At 39.0% G+C, this 19,419-nt stretch overlaps 1 protein-coding gene across 1 annotated transcript in view; it reads left to right on the forward strand.

The window, feature by feature from the left end:
- Positions 1–16,982, forward strand: part of TMEM200A (transmembrane protein 200A) — a 60,834-nt gene extending 43,852 nt beyond the window's left edge. Inside the window, exon 2 of the mRNA XM_005858986.2 lies at positions 14,125–16,982. Within this exon, the coding sequence (XP_005859048.1) occupies positions 14,141–15,616 (1,476 nt within the window). The 5' untranslated portion in view covers positions 14,125–14,140 and the 3' untranslated portion in view covers positions 15,617–16,982. The remainder of the gene's footprint in view (positions 1–14,124) is intronic.
- The last annotated feature ends 2,437 nt before the right edge of the window (positions 16,983–19,419 follow it).

Raw genomic sequence — 19,419 nt, forward strand, 5'->3', positions numbered from 1 at the left:
AGAAAGACAAGTATCATTTGATTTCACTCAATGTGGAATGTAATGAACAAAATAAACTAATTAAAAAAATAAATCCAGAGATGGAAGGCAAGGGTGGGTGAGTGGGTGTGAAGAGATCAACCAAAGGACTTGTATGCATATATGCATAACCTATAGACACAGATAATAGGGTGGTGAAGGCCTGGGGTGGTGAGTGAGGCCCGGCTAGAAGGGGTCAATGCGGAAAATAAGGGGACATATGTAATACTTTCAACAATAAAGATTAAAAAACAAAAGACTTAGAAATTTCACCACTGAATTCAGTTTCTGCCTTGGGATTGTAGATAGAAAGTTATCCTTCTTGGGTCTAAACCCCCAACCAGTCTGAATTCATGCGAGCGTGTTTATGCTATACTTGTGCCTCATCTTCCCTGGAGCTGAAGATCTCTGTCCAGCCTTTATGGCTGCAAGTTTTATGAGAATAATTCTGAAGCTACAGGGCATTCTCAGAAAGAAGCTCCTTTCCATAAGTGAATCGGAGTTGTAAGGTGAGAGTAACTGGAGGACTTCAGTGAGGTTGAGCTTTGGGGGAAGAAAGCCGTCCCCCCTCTGAAGGACAGAGGGAGCTGTTTGAATAAGTCAGGGTCACCCTGGACAGATGAAGCATATCAATCCTGATAAAGGATTTGCTTTACAACGCAGAGCATTATCCTTGAGCAAAGTCTAGAAATTTCTTAAAGGCAGATACCAATTCTTTTTTTAAAAAAATAACGTATAACATAAACTGATGAACAAAAACAGATCCAGAGACAAAGAAGCATGGATCAGACCGTCAAACCTCAGAGGGAAGGGAGAGAGATCAACCAAAGGACTTGTATGCATGCGTATAAGCATAACCAATGGACACAGACACTAGGGGGGTGAGGGCATGAGCGGGGGTATTGGGGGGATAAGGACACATATATAAGACCTTAATCAATAAAGAAAATAAAAAATACATTTTTATTGATTTCAGAGAGGAAGGGAAAGGGAGAGAGAGATAGAAACTTCAATGAGGAGAGAGAATCATTGATCATCTGTCTCCTGCACACCCCACACTGGGGATCAAGCCTACAACCCGGATATGTGCCCTGACCTGGAATCAAACCGTGACCTCCTGGTTCATAGGTTGATGCTCAACCACTGAGCAACACTGGCCGGGCTTTTTTTTTTTTTTCAGATACCAATTCTTAATTCTTCCTGTATGTTACCTTGCACCCAATAGATGCAGGTGTTGCTCAGGTAGGCAGAATTGTTTCCTGTGCTTTAAGATTATGGTCTAAGTAAGTCTCTTTCCTGAATTTATGATTTAGTCTAGTTAGTGATTTTAGCCATTTGCTATTTTCTTGTGTTTTTTTAAATGAGCCAGCCCATCTAATTACCCAAATGTGTATCAAGTTGGTCTCCCTTTTACTCTAATTTTCAAAACTTTAGCATCCTTTTCTCTGCCCTGTATTTAATTAGAGTTCCAGAGTGGAAATGAAATAAAAGCAGTGCATGCTCCTTGCAAAAAGGTGAATAGTGAGGTTACATATAAAGTGAGTGTTGTTACCTATCACCCGCAATGTCACCCTTTAAGCGTAAGCTCTGTTAATAAGGATGTTGCCTCCCATATCCCTCCAGTATGTATTCAAACACATGTTCTGTATGTTTGCCATAAGCAGGACCTTACTCTTTATTTCTCTTTTAAAAGCTACAAAATATGATGTGAACATTTTTCCTTATTGTCATACATTAATCCTTTAAAATATCTATGTCTTATTCCATTGTATAGATGCAGCATAACTGATTGAACCAACTTTCCATTGATGTGCACTTAAGCTAGTTCCAAGTTGTTGCTGTGACTGCTGCGTGAAATGTGTACTTTTATGTATGCGTGTCTACGTCTACAAGTCTTTTGAAAGGCTGGTTCACAGAAGTGAGATGGAGGGGGATGGGCATTTAAACTTGCAAAAGTCATTCCCAAATTAACTTTTAAAAAGTACCATTTCATCCTCTCATTGACAGCTTATTAGAGTTTATTTCCTTATACCTCCCTAGTAATGGGCATAATCAATCCCATTTTTTTGTTGTTTTTGTCAATTAGGAAGTGAAGCTATATTTTCACTTTTGAAATTGCTTTAATTTGCATTTCTTTGCATACTATTGAGTTACTCTTTTCATTTGTTAACTGGACAGTTGTATTTTTCTTCTGTGAATTGGCTATTAACGTCTTTGGTCCATTTTTCTTTGGGGTTGCAATCTCTCACAGGAAATAACCAGTGAAGCACACCATAATAAAGCATAACAGGTATTTGAAGCTAAAAATATCTCAGGCATGACCCCAAAATACCCTCCTCTAGTGAAAAGTGGTCACCTGCATATGGTGTTTTGGAGACATGGTGTTTTCCTCTGTTGTTAGGTTAGGCCTCCCTTGAAACCGTTTTTTACTGCTAAGCATTCTTCCCTGTCTTTTTTATACTTCTGATAACTTATGCAGTTTACTATTCTCAATTCTTCCTTTTCAGGTTACATCTTTAGAGTCAGGATTTGGTAGATGATTCAGTAGTCCCAGCAATCCCAGGAGATAATTCCTGTCCTTATATAAATGCTTCTTAAAAAAAGAGATGGAAAGAAGTAAGGATCTTACAGAAAATATGTAGGAGTTAGTCGTCATTTCGGATAGTTACTGTTTGCAATAGTAATCCCTTACTTTCTCCCCCGGTACATGTTTCTCCTTTTCTTCCTCCACTTTATCCCCCACCTTTGCCCTTCACCTGCTCCTTCGTTTCCTTTCCTGGTCTTCCTCTCCAGGAGCAGCTCCGAATCAATTAATTTTGTCTCCTGGAATTCTAGGTAACAACCCTAAATACAGCAGCATTGATTGGTGTCCTTCTTCTGGTGAAACAGGCACGCCAGTTATACTAGGAGAGAGGCAGGGATGTCTGGGTTGCTTACTTGTTCAACTTTGTTCAATATCTGTCACCTGGATTGAAAAATAGCAATTGCAGATTTATAATTGGGGAAGAAAATGGTATTATAGCTGGATGATATAATTGTATTTCTAGAACATCTAAGAGAATGAACTGAAAAAAAAATTTTTAAAAACATTGATCAAGTTCAGTAAAGTAACTTAGTACAAAATTAATGCACAAAAATCAGTAGCCCTCCTATATTCAAACAGCCACTTAAAGATAGAAATGCTAGTGAAAGAAAGCACAGTAGAAACCCAGTGAGAAAATACCCAGGAAACAAAAAGTAAGAAATGAGAAAGATCTTGTTTTTAAAACTGACATAAAATAAAATTTTTAGATAAAATGCTGCAGTGGTGTAACAATGTCAGTTCTCATGTGTTTATGTACAGATTTAGCATGATCCCAATAGAATTACTAACAAGATTTAAAAAAATCAAATTCTAGAGTTCATAGGCAACATAAAATGTTCATAGGCATAGAAGAGGATAAATGGTGATGGGAAAAATAAAATTAAATTACTTTAAAAAATGTGTACTTCTCAGATTTTACTTACAGGAAAAAATAAAAAGTAAAATGCTCCAGTGGAAATGATGTAGTTTGAACTATTTTCTAATGTTTTCCTAAGGTTTTAAAAAATTCTAATGGTAGCTTTGAGCTACCATCTTTGGAAAACTTTACGATAAATTTGATGTATGTTACTATGGATTAAAACATAACACAGCTCATTACTAATTTAAATGGTGTTTTTGCTCTGGTGAGAGATGATTCCTTACTTGCAGTAGAGAAGAAATGTCTTTTGCATCCTTAACAGTGTTGGCACAGCTGGGTAACATGCAAAACTGATAGACTTATACAAGATGTTTGATAGAAAGTAGAGCCGCAGGAATTGAAACTTACTACTGCCCTCCATCATTCCCCCTTCTCCTATATGACTGTCAACAGTATGTTTGGATTTTCTGGGCATTTAAAATCACTGGAAAGAATGTTAGTACCTATTAGAGTCTCACTTTCTTTTAAAAAAATATTTTTTACTGATTTCAGAGAGCAAGGGAGAGATGCATGTGAATATGTATTTAGTGATTTCAGCACCACTTGTTGAAGATATTATTTTCCCCCATTGGCACTCCTGTCAAAATCTGGTTATCAGTCACTGTGAGGGTTTATTTCTGTACTTTAAAAAACATTTAAATATATTTTTATTGATTTCTGAAGAAAAAGAAAGAGAAATATCAATGATGGGAGAGAATCATTGGTAGGCTGCCTCCTGCAAGCCCCATACTGGGGATTGAGCCTGCAACCTAGTAATGTGCCCTGACTGGGAATAGAACCATGACCTCCTGGTGGAATGTGCCCTGACTGGGAATAGAACCATGGCCTCCTGGTTCATAGGTTGACGCTCAACCACTGAGCTGTGCCGGCCAGGCAGAGTCTCACTTTCGAATGCTGTCTCCACAAACATGGTCATCATACCTCTAAGTGAAGTTCCTGTGTATGTTCAGCAGAGGAGGGATCTGTATGAAAAGTCCAATTTGTGATTTTAAATGCTTCAGCTCTCTATCCAGGGATAGCTCAGCTAATTTCCTGCATTTAGTAAATATGTGACTTCTTTAGGGGTAGCTTCCTTATACCAATTCCAAGTTGACTTCCTGTCAGGAAGTGCAGTGTAAAGAGAGGGTGACAGTCATTATAAGAGCTTGTCCAAATTTGAAGAATTGGGGTCGAGGGCAGAAAGCATATTTCTATGTTGGGGGAAATAGGCTTCTAATTTCTTAGGTTCCTGTGGAAAACGTCTCCCACTGGGTCTCAGCAGGGTTTTCTCTAATAGCTCATTATGGATCCGTTATTTGGCCTCCTGGAGACTTTTGTGCTCTGTGGACTTCATAGATTTTAGTCACTGGAGAGCAATTGTTCCATGTCATTGTTACACAGCTCATAATTGGTGTGGGCCCATAGTTTATGGTTTGTGAGGGTGACAGGTGTGGAAGGCATTGGGAACCAAGAGCACATACAAGTGCAGTCTCTACTCCTGGCATTTTCTGCACATTCAGGATGCACTTGACCATAAGTGATATTTTATATTTAATGACTTACCTATATTCTGCTAATTATAAAAAATTCTATACTTCCCTTTAATTCCAGCTTTTGTGTGAATGTAGTACTATCCTGAATATTAAGCAACCATTCTCTCCAAGACAGACCAGCAAGGCCTTCAGAGTGCACATAAAATCACAGCTTAAACTTTTTGTCAAAAAATTACCATTTTGTGCACTTTCCCTTTATTTCACCCTTATGGTATCTTCTCTGGTCCCCATCTCCCCAACCCTCATATTCCTCTTTGTTTTCAGACTGTTTTATGCCCAAATGTCCCTACGGAAACAGAATGGTGTTTGCAGAATCGATCAGATTATTCTTGGTTCAATGGCATCATTAAGATGAGTAAAAACATCAGATGGACTGGTTTGGGTTTTTCTATCTTGCTTTTATTATTGCTATTATTTTTTGTTACAAGTCTTTAAATATGAAGAAATAGAATGAATTAAAAAGAAAGGCAGGGCCCTAACCGGTTTGGCTCAGTGGATAGAGCATCGGCCTGCGGACTCAGGGGTCCCGGATTCGATTCCGGTCAAGGGCATGTACCTTGGTTGTGGGCACATCCCCAGTGCGGGGGTATGCAGGAGGCAGCTGATCGATGTTTCTCTCTCATCGATGTTTCTAACTCTCTATCCCTTTCCCTTCCTCTCTGTAAAAAATCAATAAAATATATTAAAAAATAAATAAAAATTCTTCTTAAAAAAAACTAAAAAAAAAAGAAAGTCAGGCTTTATTCTTTCTATAATATATTCCCCACCTGATCTCTTTTATGTAAACTCTTCTTTGCAAACATCAAATTATTCATGCTCTGCCACTAAAATGCACAGACTCCATTCAGATAGTTTTTGACTCTAAATCCCAGGACAAATTTTCAGTCATAATTTCCTTTCCATATGCAGTGAGCCATCACTAAAATTTAATTTAATACATTAAAATATAGTTTTGGTTTGCCTAGCTGAGCAATGAAAGAGTTAATAGTGAGCAATGAAGAGTTTAATAATATTAGCTAAGTTATTGAGACCTTAGTATAATCAACACTGTAAGCATTTTATATATATTACTTAATTTTGAATTTTGTCCTTAAAAAGACCTTAAAATCAGACATAGCTGATGTCACTAATGTAGACCTTAGTTCCCAAACACTAAACTGTGATGTGCATTCATTATTTCCTTTGCTTTACAACAACCCTATAGGTACTGTTACTGTCCCCATTTTACAGATGAAGAAACTGAGGCTCCAAGAAGTTGGGATGCACTGTGTATCAAAGAGTGTTTTGCCATCCTACAGATGGAAGAACTTAGCTAAGGAGTTTAAGACAACTTGGCTAAGGTTGCATGGCTATCAAATGATGAAGCAAGGTTGTGACCCTTGTTTCTCTGATTCCAATATCCATGTGCAAAACCATTATGCTACACATTAAAAAATGATTTCTATTCTATCTTATCTTTTAAACTTCAATATGATTGAACTATTGGTCACCATAGGCATTTTCTCTTTGAACTCTGGTAAAGATAGATAGACTAGAAATCCTATTCTAAAAGTTTAAAATGTCTCTATTGGGAAGAAAGTCCTAAAACTGTTCTGGCTTGAACAGAAAGTATTTCCATCTGTCACATTTGTGAATACCACATGGGAATTTTTATATAATGTTTTTGTTTGGTCCTAAAGGCATAGATTAATTTCTATTTCCATTTGGTAGAGAGCCTCACATTCTGGCGAATTTTTAAGCTTTGAGATAAGAATAAAAATTCAAACATGTGAGTAAGACATTGTTAAGTATATTTAAAATAATTGGCACACTTTAGGTGAAAAGAGAAAGAGAAAGCATGGGGCAAGGACCCCAGTGGAAGAATTAGGGACAAGGATGAATGAGAGTCTGTCTGCCTGGCAAACTCCTACTGATGTACCAAGCCTTTGATAACTACTGCTGCTTCTTGGAAGCCTCCCCTGATACCTCCAGATCATGTGGAAGAACATTCTTCAGTGTTCCCATGACTCCATCATACAATCAGTTTATCATTTCATGAATGTGCACTTTGCTTTCCCATTGGACTCCAGACTCCTTGAAATCAGTGTCCCTAGTGTCTCACGCATTTCAATGATATTTAAGCCAGTGCACAGTCAATAAACTTGCTGAGCATTTATTATATTCCAGGCACTCTGCAAGGCATTGGGATAGCATACAAAAACAATAGAAAGATTTCACCAAAAATGAACATTGCACTGGGCACCTGAAATCATGAATACCAATCCTGTTCTTCCTGCTAATTCAGTGGTTCTCAACCTGTGGGTCGTGACCCCTTTGGGGGTCGAACGACCCTTTCACAGGGGTCGCCTAAGACCATCGGAAAACACATATATAATTATATATTGTTTTTGTGATTAATCACTATGCTTTAATTATGTTCAATTTGTAACAATGAAAATACATCCTGCATATCAGATATTTACATTACTATTCATAACAGTAGCAAAATTACAGTTATGAAGTAGCAACGAAAATAATTTATGGTTGGGGGGTCACCACAACATGAGGAACTGTATTAAAGGGTTGCGGCATTAGGAAGGTTGAGAACCACTGTGCTAATTCATTGTTGGAACTTAGACAACATTCCTGGTCCTTAATTGGCTAAAAGGAATGTCTCTTTCAAAAATTTGAAAAGTCTCTCAACTATGCAAGCCTATTTACTTATCATCAACTCAGATATTAGTATGTGAGTGCATCTGGAACCATATCTGATGTATAGTAGGCTCGCAATGTGATCAAAAGACCTACATGTTCAGGAATCAACTCCCATGAGAGTGTGAATACTAAAGAATGGTATAAATTAGTGCCATGAAAAGCAAATTACAGAATGTCCTTAAGCTTGTAAGAAGGGTGGAAAGGATGACAACAATAAGGCTTTAAAAATTGTTATCAGAGCAAGAATAGGAGAGAGCAAGCCTGATGATTAGACAGAATGGTATAGTGTTAACACGTGACACACAGGGCAGAAATCTTCTGTCAAGGAGAGAGCTTTTGGCTGAAAGGGGTAGAATAAACATGGTCCGGAGGGAAGATGAGCCCAAGGTAGGCGAGTAGACTGTAATAGAGTGCTTGAATGAGTGCAGGAGTTCACATCTGCACTGAGAAAGGTAACAAACAAGATTGAAATCCTACTGATAAGTTCTGAGATCTGTGATAAATGGGTAGGATGGTAAAGGCCTGGAGACAGCCCTGCAGGACCCTGGTTTGAACAGTGAAGAAGTTGTGCAAATTTTTTAAAACATATTTTTATTGATTTGTGAGACGAAGATAGAAACATTAATGATGAGAGAGAATCACTGAACAGCTGCCTCCTGCACATCCCCTACTAGGCACCAAGCCTGCAATCCCGGGCATGTGCCCTGATCAAGAATTGAACCGTGACCTCCTGGTTCATAGGTTGGATTCAACCACTGAGCCACACTGGCTGTGCTATTGTGCAAATTTTAAGCTGGTAATCTTGGTAGCAAAATTGTGGCTGTTTTGTGAACACTGGGAATGGAAAATAGGATGATTAATATGTAGCCAAGAGTTAATTCAAACTAATTTTTTTTTGGTTGTCGACAGAAGAATAGATGCATATCTATCTTTTCATTTGGCCTTTGATAAAATCATAAGAATATTGAAAATATGGAAACCAAATGCGGCTGATCATCTAGTTAGGTTTATTTATAACTTATCAAATGACCTCCTCAAAAAGATAGTTGCTGATCATTATATTCTTTGGGCCAGGAAACATTTTGAGCCCTATATCTATTGCATTTGCAGACACCAGTTTTTACTAATTACTTGAATGAATATCTGCACAAGTTAACAATGTCCACCTAGGTCTCTAGTGAATGCCACAGGGCTTCGAGTTGCATAAGTTTGGATAAAGCTTTGAATCCAAAGACTGATAAGCAAAAACTCTGCCCAAGTTAACACAATGAAATTCACTGTAAGTCTTGGCCCACCCTGTAAGGGATGGAGGAGAGCAAAGAGGAGGAGTGTGGAGGGGGCGGTGGGTGGTCAATTTTGAGCCTGCACCTTCATGTGCTGAAGGGCATCTAAACAGGTGTGAGAGGCCCGCTGCTTGCCCAAGGATGGTCCTCATCTCCACCCCATGGCTTTTCCCATGTGGTCAGTGTGATTTGAGAAATGGCAGTTGGTTGGCCCATAGTCACAGTTTTAAAGACAAAGATCATTCTTTTTTAAAAAATATATATTTTATTGATTTTTTACGGAGAGGGAAAGAGAGTTAGAACCATCGATGAGAGAAACATCGATCAGCTGCTTCCTGCACACCCCCAACTGGGGATGTGCCCGCAACCAAGGTACATGCCCTTGACCAGAATCGAACCTGGGACCTTTCAGTCCACAGGCCAACGCTCTATCCACTGAGCCAAACCGGATAGGGCCAAAGAGCATTCTTTAAAATCTGCTGTTCTGATGGAAACAGGAATCAAAACTGACAGGGAAAGCAAATTTGGAGGCCCGTCCCCATTTCAAATTCTGTAAGAGCACAGGCGCTGGAGCCAACCCTGAGCTGTGTGACCCTGGGTATGTTACTAAACTCACTTAGCTTCAGTTTTCTCCTCTGCAGAATAGAGATCATAACAATTATATCCACTTCCAGAATTGTGAGACTAAACAGGTGCTTATACCTGAAGCGCTTAGAACAGTGCCTGGCCATAAGTTGTGTGTTTGTATGTTAGCTAGCATTACTATTATTGTTATTATAAAAATTGAGGAGAATGCTGACTTGTTACAATAAGGAGACTGTAGTTAACCTGGTCCCTATGCCCTGAAACACTCCCCCCTCCCCAAGTGATAAATGTGTGGGATGTGGCTTTGCAGCATAAACCAAAAGAGAGATTTAGGCTCTTTTATGCTTATACTGAACAGTATGGACCAAGTGGATGTTGCAGTTTGAAGAAGCAGTGGCCTGTGCATCTCCTCCCTCTAGGTTGCATGGTTTCACTAGGCTTCTTGTTGCAAAGCTGTCCTTAGCATCCTCAGGCTATTTCCCAAAACCAGTCCTGGATGACTGCTTTCATCTACAAATTGAGATTAATTTTCCTCAGTTAAGGGCAACAGTACTTGTGTCTTACTCCAACCCCATTGCATGTGAGTGTAAAACTGAAGCATTTAGGTGTGCCACTTGCTAATTTCCAAGACCGGGCCCTCCTTTCCTTTCTAGCCTTACCTGGTTTCCTCCCTCAGTGCTGAGCTGTGTGCTAAAGGCAGGTCAGAGGTTGGTATCCAGCCATTCTTTCTCAACCTTCCCTGAAATGCTAGTCACTTGATTTTTTTTAAAATATATATTTTATTGATTTTTTACAGAGAGGAAGGGAGAGGGATAGAGAGTTAGAAACATCGATGAGAGAGAAACATCGATCAGCTGCCTCTTGCACACTCCCCATTGGGGATGTGCCTGCAGCCAAGGTACATGCCTTTGACCGGAATCGAACCCGAGACCCCTGAGTCCGCAGGCGGACGCTCTATCCACTGAGCCAAACCGGTTAGGGCTAGTCACTTGATTTTTAAGTGTTAATGCTTTTGTCTGCCTGAAGCCTGTTGCAAAGGCTCCCATCATTCTCGGGCAGTGGTTCTCAAACTTCCTAATGCCGTGACCCTTTAATACAGTTCCTCATGTTGTGGTGACCCCCAATTTCATTGTTACAAATTGAACATAATTAAAGCATAGTGATTAATCACAAAAACAATATGTAATTATATTTGTGTTTTCCAATGGTCTTAGGCGACCCCTGTGAAAGGGTCGTTCGACCCCCAAAGGGGTCGCAACCCACAGGTTGAGAACTGCTGTTCTAGATACTAGTCCTTTGTTAGACATGTAACAAAGGTCTAGTATCTATTGTAAATATTTTCTTTCAGCCTATAGGTTGATTTTCATCCTCTTAACTGGGGACTTTCATGCTAAATATTCCTCTTTAACAAACGAAATATGTTAATATTTACTTTTGAGCTAGCTTCCCATGTCCTCTCATGTATTCCCCTGCCACAGAGAAGATGAATGCTCCAGGGCATCTAAAATTATTTTTAATTCACCGATGTAAAATGTAACCTAGACATAATAGGAGGATGAAATACAAAATTAAAAATTATTTTACCGCTGTTCTAGGGGTTAGCTCATTCTGTTTTAGGTAGATATACTAGCTCTTTGAAGCGGTGTCTGAGTTTGCACACCTTGGCTTTCCCCTCAGGGCTGGGCCCGAATCACAATAGAGGTTCACTTAGTGTTGAGTTGTCTCCAGTGGAATTAAGAGGACAAGGGCTCTCCACCCCGACCTCTCCACCCGAGTTTGCTAATCCTGGGAGTGGGGTGCCCCTGCCCAGACCCGGCCAGGGTAGACTGGCTGAAGAAGCTGTGTGGTGCTTTGATTTTCCCCAGTTCAGTCCTTTATTTCTAAGCTTCTCCAGGCATCTTCTCTCCTTTCATTTTTAATAAACGTTCATCCTCTTAAACTGCCCTTGCTACTTCTTCATGTCTGGTCTAACCTGCTTTGCTTGCTCACAAAGGAACTCTGTCCCTCATCACTCTTTTCCACTTTACTATTCCCATCTATCTTTCAGAATACATATATTTTTCTTTCTCAGCCCCCTTTCCTTGGTCAGCCTCAGAAATGGAGAATGGCACAGCCTGCAGAAAATGTTTTAAAAAGGTGGGGGGGGGGGGGGGGTATGGAATGATAACTCATGATGGTTATTTTTAAACCAGATGAAAGCCTTTTGCCCTTGTTTTCATTCTATTCTGAAGGATTTCAGAGTAAATCCTTATCCTGTCATATAGGAGTAACTGAGTTAGATGGCCGCTATCTAATCTAAATGTTTTATTCAAACATTTATAACTGTTTTGATTTAAGAAAACATAAACTGACACAAAGTTTTGTTTTAGCCAAGGTTTGGGAGAAGTTTTAAACTGTAATATGTATACTTTGATAAATTTAATAGACTAGAGCTATGGGTTACAATATAGCTTGGTATTCGAACATTAATCTATTTTAATCCTAGTTATAACTCCAACGCAGGCTGGATTTACTAACCAGCTTGTTCAACTAGCTAAAACTGTAGATACCATCCACAACGCTGTTTTTTAAACACAACAGAAATCATAAATAGAAATTCAAAAGGATCGCTTGATTTTGCAAGACAAGATTTGATGCTGTGAAGAAACCTTCTCAGAAATTCGCCAGAGACCGTGTGGGTCTTAAAATATCCTCCGTATCCTACCAGCCAGATTTGGCAGCTTGAGAACTAGTCATTGCAAATAATGACAAATATTTACCAACTCACAAAATGTTGCTATTTGTTTTGGCTTCAATTTTATGTTTTTTTAACTAGGAAATTTAGTATACTAATATTATGGCCACTCAGCAAATCTCAGGGAAGAATTACTCCCTTATTGAGCATTTTAGCACATAGGTTTTGAATACTGGCTATATGCAAGTACTACATACAGTGAATGTTTCTGGTGATAAAAAAGTGAATTAAATTTGATGTTTGACCACAAGACATGGAAGAACTGACATTATACAGTGAGTGCCATAGAAAACTTGCTGAAATTCTCTGAGGAATGAGAGCTCACGTGGGATTTGCTATGTCATTCAGAGAAGGCTTTATAAAGAAAGTGGAAAGAAGAGCTTTGATGACCAGCTAGACGCCAATATGTGGAGTTGGGGGGAGTAGGAAGAAATTCTAGATGAATGAGAAACATTATTAACAAAGTCTCAGAAACAGTATAATATGGAGTATAGTTGGGTTTTAGTTTTATGTAAATGAAAGGGTACAGTTGGAGATAAAGCTAAATTCCATGGGTGTGAAATCCCAGATTAAACCTGGGTAGGTGGTGGAGAATATTTTATGAATTATTCCACTCTTTAAACAACTTCAGAGCTGTGTTTCAGGGTAATTAATCTGCCTTCAGTGTGTAAGCTTGATTGTGGAGGAAGAGAAGTTGGAGTTTGGAAGAGCAGCTGAGAGGTTATTACAATGGTCTAGTACCAAGAGTTAGTAAGAGCTGCTCTGGGCTGGGAAGAGTAGGTTGGAATGGAGGGGTAGAATTGAGAGAGCGTGTAGTGAGAATTTCTGGGATTTACAACCTGATTGGAAGATGTGAGGAAGAAGAAAGGGATAAGTTAAAAATGACTGTAAGGAGTCAAGCCTGAGAACTGACACCATTAAAAAAGTTAAGTAGTGCTGGTAGGAGGTGAGTTCAGCTTTGCTAGTGGTGCATGAATGTGTATGTGCTCCCCACTGGGGAGTTGGAAATGTGGAACTGAAACCCAGGCTATGGTTTGAAATAGAGACTTGGGAATCATTAGCATAGAGGAAATGGTAGAAGGTGTAGGAGCAGATATGAATGCCAAGGGAGAGTATAAAGAGAAGATGGCCAAGGACAGGGCCCTTAGGGAATGGTGGTCTACTTTTAAATGAGGGAAGATGATCCAAAATTGGAATAGTGAGGTCAGGGAAGAGCCAGAAGACTTGGGATCATAAAAACCTAGACAAGAGTTTCAAGAAAGGCGGGGTCAGTAATATCCATGGAAATAGAGAAGTAAGGAAGATGAGAATTGAGAAATTGAATGTTGGAGTTTAAGAGTTCTTTGGTGACTTTCACAAGAGTGGGGCTTATTCTTCTTTTAAGTCTAGGGTTTGTTTTATTAAGTATTCTGGATTTTTCCATTTCTGTAAAATAACACAGATAATGAGGATAGTGTGTGTGCGTGTGTGTGACAGAGAGACTTAGGATATCACCAGGGAACTATTTTATATGATAAGTAGTAAAATTATTGAAGTAATATATACGTTGAGCTTACATTTCATTAATAATAAAAACACTAATTCAGCCAAAAAAGGAAATCTCCAGGATTTGACTGTAGTCAATAATAAACCTTCTACCCAAATTATGCCAATTAAAAAGCTATTCTTCTGCCCCATTTCATTGTATGAAGCAACAAAAATTTACAAACAGTGGTTGAATTGATGAGCATACCCCTAAACATGGTGAGATTATTATCTTTTTCCCTTCCTTTCAGAATAAACGACGGAGCTATGATAGCGACTGGTGGAGTGATAACCGGCCTGGCCGCCTTGAAAAGGCAAGACTCTGCCCGATCACAGCACCATGTCAGCCTCAGCCCCTCACCTGCTGCCCAAGAGAAGAAACCAGTCAGGCGTCGGCCAAGGGCTGATGTCGTGGTTGTTCGAGGCAAAATCCGGCTTTATTCCCCCTCCGGTTTCTTCCTCATTTTAGGAGTGCTTATCTCCATTGTTGGAATTGCAATGGCAGTCCTTGGATATTGGCCCCAAAAAGAACATTTTATTGACGCTGAGACCACATTGTCCACAAACGCAACTCAGGTCATTCGGAACCAAAGTGGCGTGGTGGTTCGCTTCTTTGAGCAGCATTTACATTCTGATAAGATGAAAATGCTTGGCCCCTTCACCATGGGGATTGGCATTTTCATTTTCATTTGTGCTAATGCCATTCTTCATGAGAACCGTGACAAAGAAACCAAAATCATACACATGAGGGACATCTATTCCACAGTCATCGACATCCACACGCTAAGAATCAAGGAGCAAAAGCATATGAATGGCATCTACACGGGTCTGATAGGAGAAACGGAAGTAAAACAGAATGGGAGCTCCTGTGCCTCGAGACTGGCAGCGAATACCATTTCCTCTTTCTCGGGTTTTAGGAGCAGTTTTCGGATGGACAGCTCTGTCGAAGAGGATGAGCTTGCGCTAAATGAAAATAAGAGTTTGGGGCATCTTATGCCACCTTTGCTCTCTGACAGCTCTGTCTCTGTCTTTGGCCTGTATCCATCTCCTTCCAAGACAACTGATGATAAGACGGGTGGCTCTAAGAAATGTGAAACCAAGTCAATTGTGTCGTCATCCATCAGTGCTTTTACATTGCCTGTGATCAAACTTAATAACTGTGTTATTGATGAGCCCAGTATAGATAACATCACCGAGGATGCTGAGAACCTCAAAAGTCGGTCGAGGAATCTGTCTATGGATTCCCTTGTGGTCCCTTTGCCCAACACCAATGAGTCCTTCCAGCCAGTCAGCATGATGCTCCCTCGGAATAATTCCATTGGGGAGTCATTGTCTAGTCAGTACAAGTCCTCTGTGGCCCTTGGACCTGGGGCTGGACAGCTCTTGTCTCCTGGGGCTGCTAGAAGACAGTTTGGGTCCAACACATCTTTGCATGTGCTCTCATCACATTCAAAATCCTTAGACTTAGACCGAGGTCGCTCCACCCTAACTGTTCAGGCAGAACAGCGGAAACATCCAAGTTGGCCTCGGTTGGATCGAAGCAACAGCAAAGGATATATGAAACTGGAGAACAAAGAGGACCCGATGGAGAGGTTGCTTGTGCCCCCAACTGCAATCAAAAAAGACTTTACCAATAAGGAGAAGCTGCTTATGATCTCAAGATCTCACAATAACTTGAGTTTTGAACATGATGAGTTTTTGAGTAACAACCTAAAGCGGGGAACTTCTGAAACAAGGTTTTAATGTTAAAAAATATATAATTTTACAAGGCTGTATATTTTAAAACTATTTTCATCAGTGTTTCCTTGTTAAAGCTTTGGTGATAAGCATTTTTAATCAAATGGTTCATAGTGTATTTGACCTGGCTGCTTAATTCTGCAATGGAGATAGTTACATGTTTGGGTTACTAAGATTGTAGTACTCTATGTTATCATATATGATTTTATTTTTTCCATTCCTTTGAAAGCATGATCTGAATTAAAGTTTATTTTCTTTACTTTCATGTTCTCGTTGATGGTCATATTCATAGAATAAAGTGTCCAGTTTGGAAAAGGTAGGGAACCAAAGTGTGGGCTAGAAGTACCAATTTCAGGCCCAAACCTCAATATAGTATACTTGTAAATGAGTAGGAGTGCAAATCTTAGGTGTGCTTTTCTGAATAATTGCTTTTATGCAGGATTGATTAGACTATTTAAAAGGAAAAAGGTCCAGCTTCTGTGAGAGCCAAATGATATGAATTGTTTTAATTCTGTGTGAGCTAATGGATATGAATTGGTTAAGTTGGTAGGTAGGTATTTTTTCAACATCAGTTCTATTTTAGTGATATTTTATCAAGAAACCATGTATTCAAGAGCCATGGCTGAGAATGTGAGATAGTTTTAGTGGTAGATGATAGAAAATGTTACTAGCTATATCTTTAGATATCCAGAATTGAAATTTCTTTGCAACCGACTTGAAAAATGAATGGACCAATTAAGTTTTTAGTAATGCTACCTTAAAATAATAATATACATGAAGAGAATGTTGAGTAATGAATGAAAATATATTATATGCTAGTTAATGTTAACTAGTCTCAGTACCTTTTACTAATCATCTCTATTATCATCTAGTATCCACTCATTCTCACATCCTTATTTCTCCCCAATATTTTTTAGATCCTATTATTTGGAAAAAAATCAGCTAACCTTGACATTTATTTTTATCTTCACATATCACTAGCTTGGTGGTTTAAGAAAATTCAGTCCTTGATAAATTGCCTTGAAATTTATCTTGTGCTGGAAAGCCTTATGATGACTCCAAAGACTCTCTTATGGTATAATACATTTTGGGGATTGTGGTTCTCAGTTATCGAAGATAATAAATATTAAAATGGGTGTTTCCACCAGAAAATTTTCATGTTTTCCATTAAAGTAATATATAATTTTAAGAATTGGTTAGTGGAAGACTCAGGAAACTTGACAGGTTTTCCCCAATGCCTAAACATTTCTGAATATCAGATTTGCAGTTGTTGTGGAAGAAGAGAAGATATCTTTGCAGGTTCCCGCAGTTTCATCATGAACTTGAAGTACAGTATTGTTAGAACATCAAACCTGTGTATTGTAATAGAGTGGGCTCGATATTTTACTATAAAACATTTAATAAACTTCTGTTCTTAATAGAAATTTGTGTTCTTCATACATTTGCTCTAATTTTTTAAATAAAATAAATTTCTGTTTAAAGTATTGTTTTTCAAAATTTCAGACATATTCTACAGAAGGTTGTTGATACTTTTGTGCATGTATTGGTTGCTGTGGCTTTTTTATTTTGCCTCTGTTAGATTAGAGAGCCTAGTTCCATTCGCCTATTTAATTAGGCTGTTTTCGTATTTTGTTCCCTTGGTGTGATGGTTAATTTTCTGTGTCATCTTGACTGAGCTAAGGGATGCCCACATTGCGAGTTGTGTTTTCCGGAAGAGACTAGCATTTGAATCAGTGAATGAGTAAAGAAGATTGTCCTTACCAATTCCAGTCAACATCATACAATCTGTTGAGGGACTGAATAGAACAAAAAGGGAGAAAAAGGGTAAATTTATGCATGACCTGGGACATGCATCTACTCCTGCCCTTGGACTCAGGTGTACACCATTGGCTCCCCTGGTTCTCAGACCTTCAGGTTTGGATTGGAATTATACGCCTGCTTTCCTGGGCTTCCAGCTTTTAGATGGCAGGTTGTGGAACCTCTTGGCCTCCACAATCACATGAGCCAATCTCTTATAATAATTATCTATCTATCTATCTATCTATCTATCTATCTATCTATCTATCATCTATTCTCTTTCTATCTATATCAGTTTCTCTGGACAATCCTAACTAATACACTTAGGATCATTTTCACTTAAAATTTCATCAACTCTCAGAAAAATAACCAGATATATATTACAGTATCTACCAAATGTCAGTGATACAGATTTCAAAACAATGGCTCTCAACACCCCTGATGTGACAAATGACTAAAGCCATATAATTTTCTCAGTTCATCCCTGAAAGAGCTTTAAGAATTTGAAGAGGATTAAACAGCTTGGGTCTTAGAGGATCCAAATAAAAGAATTGGGGCTTAAAGCAGTGATTCCTGTTCAATCTCTCTCCATCAACAAACCGGAGTCCTTTACCAAACAAATCGAGTTTATTAAATGATAAGTAACCCCATTTTAAATTAATGAAAGGAACATGCTATAAGTAAAGCTTCAGATGAAAATGATAACATTAGTGTTACTGTATTGGAATTTTAATTAGACTATTTTGTACATTTCCCTTAGGCTTTTATAAATAGTGAAAATTGTTCAGAAACCCCATTTCTTCTTGTGGGAAACCTCAGGAATTTGAATCATGGGCTGACTTTGGCCAGGCCAAAGAGTTTCTAAAGCTTGTGGCCTATCTTGGGCTGTGTTGGTTTGTTAGGGCTACCATAACAAAATACCACAGGCTGGGTGGCTTAAACAATAGAAATTTATTTTCTTACAGATCTGCAGGCTAGATTCTAAGATCAAGGTGTTTGATTTCTCCTGAGGCCTCTCTTAGGCTTGTGGATGGCTATCTTCTGTGATCCCACATAGCTTTCCCTTTGTGCATCAGTTTCTCTGGTGTCTCCTTCCTTCTTATGAGGACACCAGTCATGTTAGAATAGGGCCACATCCTATAGGCTTCTTTTCACCTTAATCACCATTTTTAAAGACCCTACCTATCTCCAAATATATTATATTCTGAGGTACAGGGGTTAAGACTTCAACATAGGCATTTGTGGGGATACAATTCAGTCCATAACATGAGGTGTGCCATTGAGAAGTGGCAGAGCTGAGTGAGTGTTCTGAGTCTGCAGTTGGTGAGAAGAGCACAATATGCCCCAATGGCTTTACTACTTCCACTGTGTAGCCTTGAGTAAATCACGTAATCTCTCAATTTTAATTTATTCCATTTCAATTAATTTCTTAATTTCAAGCCTTTAGATTCTTCGACCATGAAATTAGATGAGTAAGAACATAAACTATAAAGTGCTACCTCTAAGGGTGAAGGGCTCTTGGTGCCCTGGGATGAAGATCGCTTTGCCTGTCACTATCCCTGCAGCAGTTTGTTTTTCAAATGAGGGGCAGAAGCTATGGTAGAGTAGACTGGTTAGACTCATGGATGTTGGAGCCAGAGGACCAGGATTTGCACCGGACTCCTACTTTCTGGTCATGGGCCTTGGCTGCTGACCCATCAGAGGTGCTGAGAACTACTGAGGCAAGACCACTGGTGTGTAGCAATGGAGTACCAATCCCACTCCTCAGCTGATATACATTAAATGAGTTTATGCTCTTAGTGCGCATTCAACATATATATATGTAATATTACTATCTGAAAGTATCATCTAAGAACTTTCCAATCTTCACCTTGTCCCCATCCCAAACCCAAGTATATCCCCCATGGTAGCGTGAGTAAAGGCCTCCAAAAACGCCCATGTCCACAATCTGGAACCTGTGAATGTTACTCATGTGGCAAAATGAACTCCCAACTCTAAATTAAGGATCCTGA

This window comes from Myotis brandtii, unplaced genomic scaffold (genome assembly GCF_000412655.1).
Source record: "Myotis brandtii unplaced genomic scaffold, ASM41265v1 scaffold123, whole genome shotgun sequence".
Lineage (NCBI taxonomy): Eukaryota > Metazoa > Chordata > Mammalia > Chiroptera > Vespertilionidae > Myotis > Myotis brandtii.